This window comes from Arctopsyche grandis, chromosome 10, assembly GCF_051622035.1.
Source record: "Arctopsyche grandis isolate Sample6627 chromosome 10, ASM5162203v2, whole genome shotgun sequence".
NCBI classification, from domain to species: Eukaryota; Metazoa; Arthropoda; class Insecta; order Trichoptera; family Hydropsychidae; genus Arctopsyche; species Arctopsyche grandis.
Genome location: NC_135364.1, coordinates 15,178,912 through 15,188,238, shown reverse-complemented (window position 1 = coordinate 15,188,238; position 9,327 = coordinate 15,178,912). Strand labels below are relative to the sequence as shown.

The following is a 9,327-nucleotide window of genomic DNA, read 5'->3' as shown; positions in this document are numbered from 1 at the left end:
TCGATATATATATTGAGTGAATGCGACAATATATATATATCAATATATATATTGAGTGAATGCGACAGTTGCGCTTCGACCAGATAAAACGTATTTTAAATCGACAAAATCGAGGTTTCGTATTCTCCTATTTTCTCCTCCAAAACTGGACCAATTTTTAAAAAAAATTCATCAACGGTATGAGAAAGATATTTTCTATGCAACTGTGCGCGTATTAAAATCGACCGTTAAATAAGCACGCTGGACTCTTTTCGTGGGTGTAAAAAATAGGCGATTTTATAGATGTTTGGCGGCTCCTAGCTCCTATAAAAAATAACTAATCAAAAAAATAAACCGATAGATGCAACCCAATGGTGGATATCCATAGCATATTAAAAAATAATTTCTCTAGTGCCATAATTGAGGAAGGGAGAAGTGTAATACGTTTGTATGGACAAGGCGCTGGTGTCCAGCCCTCTTAATAACGCAACGCAAGTGCACTTCTAAAATTGTCAGTTATGAAAAAAAAACATTTTAGGTAAATCGGGCTAAAGCTTTCAGCTGATTTTCCCATCAAATAACGTTGTGTAGTACTGAAAGCTAGAATTGAGTGAATGACTACGGTTTCAGCACCATTGGGACAGTTGTAGGTATATGTATGCATTACCTAGTAACTGGCGAGTTACTATAATTAAATCGATTTAAAATTGAACGTCTCTGCGTTGACCCAATCAGCGTTATACGAGCACAAGTCACACACGCGCAAACACACAAATACACACGAGACACTGGAGAAAGAAGAAAGTCAGCTTATAACTCTTGCAGACGAGTCAGTACACTTCAGTACCGGTCCGAGTTCGCTATGGCCGCCATCAGACTTCCCCTTTCCGGCTTCTTGTTTTGTTTAACCGTTCTGATCTTTGGTACGATGTAGAACTTTATTTTGCCGCGCTATTATCGCGTTTCGCGACTCGATATTCGATCATTTCGGTAGAGATAACGATCTCCTACGACCGGCAGAATCTGGACGAAAAACTTTCACTGATTTCTCGACGAAAGATCTAGTTTATCAGCTATAAAGTATAAATGGAGAGCAGTCTGAGATAACTGTTCCAAGGATTTTCTTTCGAATGTTTCTAGTTTGTTCTAACATTAATACTTTTCCATCCACTTATATTATAGAGCACAACATACATGCATAGAGTTTATATTCTACAGCTATTGCAATCAAATGTTTTTGTTTGGAAAATATACATATGTACATATATCACAAATAACTTACTACCCTACAAAAACTGAAGTGTTTTTTTCGATAGTAAAACACATACAAAATTTGTCTAATAGTTTAGTATATAAATATACAAAAATTAAAACCTATCAAAGAAGTTTGCAAGTACACGAACTGGGGCGCAAAATTATTTGAAATTATTACTAAATTTGTAATGTAAAAATCCTTACTTAAGTAAACTCTTATTGTATTAAAAAACTTTTAAGCAAAAACTAAATCTTACAAGCAGAAGGATAAGTAATTCGGTGGAAATTTTCAATATTCATAATGCCCCAATTTATTAAATCTGTTTCCATTAGTTCAATTTTGAACTGAAGTTCAACAACATTTCCCAAAAGACCCATTTGTGTAACCTGTTCTCTATGACCTATGTAAGTACCATCTTCATGAAATACTTATCAGAAAAACATTTCTAAAACACAAATTTCAAAGTTTCCTGCTATAGAGCTCATTAGCAAGAACTTAAATTAATTTATTATTATAGTATGAGAAAACGAGTCGTAGGCTATCCTCTAAATATGCACGTGGTTCATAAATTAGCTGAATGTACTTAGATGTATTATTCCTAACAAAGAAAATAAAATAAAAAAGCTCAATATTCTGCGAACAATGTCTACTTAGGGCGAAAACACACAGCGAGGAATGTGGCACATGGTGTTTTTAGATACTTTTAAAGGTCTGTTTATACCTATCCAGCACGACCCGTATCCTACAGGTGTTCTGCAAGTGCGGATAGTATTCTTTGGTACATTATATGGACGTATTCATACTCCATTCGCGCATGCGCATTTACGCATTCATGCGCGTCCATATAGAATGTACTAAAGAATACTGTCCGTACTTGCAGGATTCGGGTCATGCTGGATAGGTATGAACAGACCTTAAACATGCGAAAAAAATGTGGAATGTCTTGCACATTCATGGCATGAAGGTTTTAGGTAAAATTTTATCCTTGTATTTATCCTTGCTTGATAGTGATCGATAACGGTGTATCCCATATTTGAAGAAATGTAAGAGACTCCCACAGCGGGGAGCCAAGCACACGACGTGCCGTTCTTCCCTGTGTGATTCCACCCTCACTGTCAAATGAATAACTTTATATATGTACATAATTTACATACCCAATAGGACATAGGTATACATTTGTCTCGAAAGTTATATGGACAAAGTTTTTTAATGTTGCTTCACAGCTAAAAGCAACGCAACGATTGTCTTTTATGTAAATGTGACTTCAGTCTATTATTATAAATAGATTATAGATTGTGCTGACGAAGATTCCGCGACAAAAACTCGCATTACGAAATATCTAATTACTTTTCACCGTTAAGAAAATGTTCTTATATAACGTGTAAGTACACGTTTGTAATATACGGGAAATCGAATTAACATTGCTATAATACTATCTCGTGCATAATATTGTGTGGCATTAAAATAATACAAATTGTTATGTACAAACGCACTCGTTCCATTCCATCGTTGTATTGAAAGGTTTTCCCCTATACGGGATAATCGAGTAAAACTTGTATTGCTTTCGAAGATGGAACGAACGATCAAACGCCTCATTTTTCCTTTTCAACGTATTTGATTTTCTATTTTGAGCAGGTATTCAATGTGGCAACGTAGTGAAGAGGAGTTTGCGAAATAGTGTGAAATGCCTAGAGGACGGCAGATTCTATAGGTAAATTAAAAATAAATAGAAAACTTCACACTATCTCGTCAGGCGATTGCTTAAATTTCATTAAAAATATACTTCATCCACTTGCAGAAATCCAAACAGACCTCCTCACAAAGTTTGGACAAACAATGAGTGCTCGAAGTATTATCTGTGCTTGGATGGAGAAGTTTTCGAGTTCAAATGTTCTGTGGGATTATTGTTCGATGTGAATAGACAGATTTGCGATTTCAAGAGCAACGTGGAAAACTGTGATATTACAGCTGGTAAGTTTTTATACTATGTACTAATATGGTCATATATATTTTATTTTATTGTTACAATCAATATACACTCGTCATTACAGATCGCTCCAATGCGACGAGTGTACGATAACGGTTAGAAATACAATAATACATATACAATCAGAATACATAGCATATAACAATTAATCAGTACAGAAATAATAACAATTTTTATACATATAATAAACACGAAATTATAGAGATGTCTATAGAGATATCTATAGATTTCAGATTACTGTGCATAATTTTTACAAATTATACACACAGCTTTTGTGACAACGGGAAATTATCTAATACCAATTTTCAGGAACCGTTTCAACAATGATCAGATAAAATTGGCAAACTCTGATAGAGAAACGATCGATTTGAAGTCACAAAACCCCCAACCTAACCTAACCAGCAGTTTGACGAGGACTCGAACCTTCGACCTCAGTGGTGCTAAATATATAAGCTACCATTAAGCCAAGCTGCTGGCTGGCTGTACATGCATACATATGCTATTACAATTTAACTATAATAATTGTAGACACATCCAAAGGTTCATTCTGTACCCCTTTTTTTTTAATTTTCATTCAGAATCATTTTTCTTAATAAAATTTTATCGATTTTACAACACTATTTTTAATATCTGTTTTAGTTAGTCATAAATTTGTAATGTTGGAACAAATAACAAAACAACTTCTTATTATATTTTATTAAATTAAATTTATTTGTATTTGTTTGTCATATTATACATATGTATTATATAGAGTGAGAGAGAACAGTTAAGATGAGTACTAGGGAACAATTGTTTATCTTTTAATCATACTAGATATTGAACTTTTCATCTAGTATTATTATAGTAAAAGCTTTCACATGACCCAAATCGTTTTTTAATTGTGTAATAGAAATAATAGACAATGAATGACATTTTAAATATTTTCATATACTAATTTCACCAACCGAACGTGACCATATGCCTCCACTGACCTTATTTATTCCATAGAAAAAGAAAGTTTGTCACTGTTCCAGTATCTGGTTATAAAAATTAGTTGCCATTGTTGTGACGAAGGAGAAATTACAAAATTGGATCTTTTGTGATAATGACACGACATGATAATTACAGTACAGTTAGAGATATCACCTTTCAATCTTAAGAATCAGAGCCGTAGCGACGTTTTTAGCGCCCTTGGAAAATATCAATTTTGTCGCCCTTTTAATATTTTTTCATTACATTTAAAGGATTTATTTCATTTAAAAAATACACATTTATTGAAATATTTAAATTAAAAATTACAAAAAAAAAACAGTTATTATTTATATTATAAATGTCCCACATTGACAATTTCGCAATAAATATCATTATCGAGCCCCCGAATTAATAAAGATGTTCTCTAAATATCCTGTTCTTTCTGCTGAAGTACAATGTTAACCTTATTCCATTTATTAAGTATGAGATTCCACAAATTTAAAAAGAAACTTATTATTGCGCATTTAAAATTTTTGCAAGTGAATGTGAATTAGCAAAATTATGATCGTATTTTATGATGTTTAAAACCGAAAGTACATATGTCCTCATATTGATCGTGAATTGCTTCCATTGCTTTCGATTTTGAACAACATCTCGTATCCAAATGTTTTTTCAAGCTAATTATGATGAACGATGACATTTTTCCCATCTATTAGTAGACGATGAAAAAAAATTAAAAAAAGAGTTTGTAAGGTTCCGAAAATTTCGTTTTCAATCGTTCGGTTAATTTCTTAGAACTCAAAAGTATTAAAAGTAAAACATGCATTACGCTTCCTCGAACAAAGTACAAAATTAAAACATAATATGTACCTACATATTCAGTATGTACATACATATACAAATGAATATTTCAAAAAAACATCGAATTCTTCTTAAATTTTACTTATTTATTAAAAAAATAAAAATAATATAGGTGAGGGGAGCCTTCGGCGCCCCTTGCATCGAGCGCCTTTGGCACTCGCCCATTTGCCATAGCCTCGCTACAGCACTGTTAAGAATGATCAATTTCAATTTCAAAATATACCTTTAATCGTCACAAAGAAATAAAAAAAGTAAATATTTACATGGTTTATTATATTTGTGAACTTTCAGAACCAAAAGTTCCAAAACCTCTATTGGAAGATGCAGAATGTCAAGATCCTACACATCTAGGTTGTGGAGACGGTACTTGTTTACCAAATGAGTACTTCTGTGATGGTTCTGTTGATTGCCCCGATTCATCAGACGAAGTAAAACACACTCAAACATATCCCAAGTCCATTCAAAAGTTAACATTCTAAAAAGTAAAACTAATTTTAGGGTTGGTGTGATGCAAATCACGATCCAAACGCTGCCGAACCGTGCAATCTGCACACGTGTGTTCTCCCAGATTGTTTCTGTTCCAAAGATGGTACTCTAATACCAGGTGGTCTTGAAAAAAATCAGGTACCTAGTATAATTCATCGTACAATACAATTCAACATACGAAGCAATGCAAATTTCACTTATTCTTAAATTTCAGGTGCCTCAAATGATAACACTCACATTTGACGATGCAATCAATTTTGAAAATTGGGATTTGTATACCAAAGCTTTATTCACACCGGAAAGAAAAAATCCTAATGGTTGTCCTGTAAGAGCGACTTTTTATGTATCCCACCAATATACGAACTATATGCAAGTTCAGAAGTTGTGGAATGATGGACATGAAATTGCCGTACATTCGATAACGTACCAATAATTAATAACTTTTACATTAAACTATATAGGCACCTTATTTGTAATAATTTAAATGGAATTTTAAATGAAAATTTTCAGCCATAAAGGTCCAGAACAATGGTGGTCGAGGAATGCAACTATTGAAGATTGGTTTGATGAGATGGTCGGAATGGCAAATATTGTCAATAAATTTGGAAATGTTCGAATGGAAGATTTGAGGTTTGATTTGACAACTAGTCAATGCATTCAAATTGAATTTTCTGATGTTTATATGTATATTTAATGCTTATATGTATATTTAATAGGGGAATGCGAGTTCCATTCTTACGAGTCGGCTGGAATAGGCAATTCCTAATGATGAAAGAATTTGGTTTTGTCTACGATTCGTCAATGGTAGCACCATTTTCAAATCCACCGCTTTGGCCATATACTTTGGATCATAAAATGCCCCATACTTGCACAGGTATTACACTTATAAACATTCCATTAAAATAGTATTCTGAATCTATGATAGAAAATTTAAACGCATATTAGGAAACCAACAAAATTGCCCATCGAGAAGTTATCCTGGGATTTGGGAAATGGTGATGAATCAATTGACATTTAGTGAATATACTTGCGCTATGGTAGATTCCTGCCCGCCTCATCTCTCCGGTGACGATATCTATAAAATGCTTGTATCTAATTTTAAAAGGCACTATTTGAGCAACAGAGCACCGCTGGGACTGTATTTCCACACTACGTGGTTTAAAAAGCCTGAATATTTATCAGCTTTTAGGGTAAATACTTAAAAAAAATGCAATTATTCCATTTGTTTACATTTTAAAGTAAAAATTTATAATCATTTTAGAGATTCTTGGATGAAATGCTCAAATTGCCTGACGTATACTTCGTAACCAACTACCAAGCCATTCAATGGATGCGTCATCCAACACCGAGCAATCAGTTGAGTCAATTTGAGCCTTGGCAATGTCACAAAAAGACATTTGAACCTGCTGAAATAGCGTGCAATTTACCTAGAACGTGTAAATTGCATTCCAGAGTTCTGCAACAAGATAGATATCTCATCACATGTAACGAGTGTCCTCCACAGTATCCTTGGATACGAAACGAATTTGGATTAGATTGAACGGTGTACAGTGAGTGGTAAAATTTGTGTAATATTAATGAAATTACCCATTCAAAAAAACAGACTGGATTGTTTTATCATATTAAATATCTAATGTTGTCTCTTCGTAGCCGTAACTTTATAAAAGTAGGATTAAACAGTTTCATTTTTTGACATAATGTATATATAAAAACGAACAACCACATATTACTAGCTTTTAAATAAAGTTACTTTTGCAAATTACATATTAAGTGATACATTTAAGTTTAATTATAAATTAAAGCTGTAAATAAAGTGTGAATACATTTGATGATGGATGAATAAGAAATGGTTTAATATTACATTGATAATGTTACGACAAAAATAATTAAGAAAAAGAAAATTTAACAGAATTGTGAGTTTTTTGTATAGTATAAATTAGTTGAAAAATGTGATTTATCAATTAACCATATAAAATAGTAAAATACCATCTTAAACTAAAAAATAATTGTTGGAACAACAAATATGTAGTGCAATATGTAATTAAGAGTTAAGTTTTCTATTTATTGGTAAAAAAGTTAAAAATAAATAAATAATATGGTGATCAACAGGTTGATTTATTTTGTAGCAAAGGAAATATAATAAATCGAGAAAGAAACGTAATCAAAAAATACATTTCGTTTAAGTATACCTTAAATAAATAATTACACCGTGGAATAGGTTCAATTTCTTAATGAACTTTCAGCACATAACTGATCAAAACTCTATAGCCAAATAAAAGTAATTATTGTATTTACAATTTATCTTAAAAATATACGTAATCACGTGTCTTGAGCAATGAAGGGATTTTGTATGGCTTCCATTCCATCGACAGGGCATATGAGAACTACAGAAGTGCCTCGACAAACCACCAATCCTAATGGTCGAGTGTCTTCAACCAACTTGTACGGATCATCAGGATCTGAAATTGATACGCAACATATAAATAAAAATGTGCCGAAGAAAGATTAATGAGTTTTTTAGTAATTCAACTACATATTACCTCTAAGGAATTCTGTCGTGTTGTCTAGTACTAAATTTAAAAGTGGGTCATATCCTTTTAATATTCCAGCAGCTTCACGACCTCCAGCAAACTTAACTCTTATGCTCTTTTCTAAATATTTACTCAAATCTAGAATTGACTCCTTTTTCCGCTTCTCTTTAACTTCACCAGATCCTTGAGACTGTTGGTTGCCCTACAAAGAACATTAAAATGAATTTTGTTAGTAGGGCAATAACTAGTTCTTCATTCATTGTACAAGTTATACCAAGTATAACCTAAAAATAACAACAACGTAAAGATTCGTAAATTTCATATAAATTTACTAACACGTATCAAATTTGAATATATATGAATTGTGACGATTCAAAATGAACAAAATAACGGAAATTTTATCGGAAATCCGCTACAAAACATAATTTGAATTTGAGTTTTGTAGGTTGAGGTTTAACCAAAGCATCGTATGTTCATAGACTATTGGCGAAAAAATTATGTCAAATTTTATAATGGCAAATTTAGACGTGAAAGTCAGTTAATAGAAGTTTACCTTTGGACGATCACCACCTTCGCGATTGCTCATGCTGCAGCCGGTATCCGCGCGACGCTACTTTTGGCCAACGTAGACTTTTACACGTCCATATATATATTCCTACTATGTAAGAAGACAGCAATTTTTAAAATCCCAAAAGCATTAAATTCTATCCAAAAAACACAGAAATCATATTATAAAAAATTAAAACTAATACATACAATACGAGTTGCAAAATCAGGACCTTATTTTTTATTCCAGCAGAATGGAAATTGAAATCATTATTAGTATAAATTAATCAAAAACTGGACTTTGGCGTGAACTTAAATCACCCCGCACTAAAACATCTATAGAAAATTTATTTTGGCGTTGTAGAACCAGGAATTTTTTTAAATCGGTTTCGTTTTATCATGTGATTTCGACTCTATTTTTACACACCGATCGCTTCGGATGCGAAGTCGCATTTCTTCGTTACATGCTGGACAAGTTGAAATATCATCCACTAATCCTTTTTGGATCAGCCACGATATCACTTCTTCGCAATTACCCAATATTCTTAACGTTGAGAACGTAAGAATATTGGATATAAAACATGCTTGCGAAAAAAAATAATGGTTTTTCTACGCATTTAGGTCTGTTCATACCTATTCAGCACGACCCGTATACTGCAGGTGTCATGCAAGTGCGGACAGTATACTTTAGTACATTCTATATGGACGCGCATGAATGCGTAAATGCGCAT

At 32.8% G+C, this 9,327-nt stretch overlaps 2 protein-coding genes across 3 annotated transcripts; one reads left to right on the top strand and one right to left on the bottom strand.

Moving 5' to 3' along the window:
* Window positions 1-1,918: 1,918 nt before the first annotated feature.
* ChLD3 (Chitin and LDLR binding deacetylase 3) lies at window positions 1,919-7,146 on the top strand. The gene is made up of 10 exons (XM_077439287.1): window positions 1,919-1,943; window positions 2,870-2,945; window positions 3,033-3,205; window positions 5,325-5,461; window positions 5,532-5,657; window positions 5,734-5,942; window positions 6,030-6,149; window positions 6,236-6,393; window positions 6,465-6,709; window positions 6,781-7,146. The coding sequence occupies exons 1-10, from the start codon at window positions 1,919-1,921 to the stop codon at window positions 7,057-7,059; spliced, it is 1,548 nt and encodes a 515-aa protein (XP_077295413.1). The 3' UTR covers window positions 7,060-7,146.
* A 415-nt stretch (window positions 7,147-7,561) lies between these two features.
* On the bottom strand, window positions 7,562-8,703 carry LSm7 (U6 snRNA-associated Sm-like protein LSm7). Of its 2 annotated transcripts, none has more exons than XM_077439693.1 (3): window positions 8,604-8,703; window positions 8,060-8,252; window positions 7,562-7,978 (listed from the first exon to the last, which is right to left on the bottom strand). In XM_077439693.1, the coding sequence occupies exons 1-3, from the start codon at window positions 8,634-8,636 to the stop codon at window positions 7,839-7,841; spliced, it is 366 nt and encodes a 121-aa protein (XP_077295819.1). In that variant the 5' UTR covers window positions 8,637-8,703; the 3' UTR covers window positions 7,562-7,838. The 2 variants fall into 2 exon arrangements, with proteins under 2 accessions (XP_077295819.1, XP_077295820.1); XM_077439694.1 differs by having other exon boundaries at window positions 7,622-7,978; window positions 8,060-8,240; window positions 8,604-8,636.
* Between the last annotated feature and the right edge of the window lie 624 nt (window positions 8,704-9,327).

What these genes read in the sequence shown, in the direction of transcription:
- ChLD3 (XM_077439287.1), top strand. Translation starts at nt 1,919, where the DNA reads ATGGTGTTTTTAGATACTTTTAAAG. An exon ending in GAGGACGGCAGATTCTATAG is followed by an intron (nt 2,946 to 3,032) that starts GTAAATTAAAAA and finishes ATCCACTTGCAG; the next exon opens with AAATCCAAACAGACCTCCTC. An exon ending in AATATTTATCAGCTTTTAGG is followed by an intron (nt 6,710 to 6,780) that starts GTAAATACTTAA and finishes TAATCATTTTAG; the next exon opens with AGATTCTTGGATGAAATGCT.
- LSm7 (XM_077439693.1), bottom strand. Translation starts at nt 8,636, where the DNA reads ATGAGCAATCGCGAAGGTGGTGATCGTCCAAAG. An exon ending in AAGGTGGTGATCGTCCAAAG is followed by an intron (nt 8,253 to 8,603) that starts GTAAACTTCTAT and finishes TGTTCTTTGTAG; the next exon opens with GGCAACCAACAGTCTCAAGG. An exon ending in CACGACAGAATTCCTTAGAG is followed by an intron (nt 7,979 to 8,059) that starts GTAATATGTAGT and finishes TATCAATTTCAG; the next exon opens with ATCCTGATGATCCGTACAAG.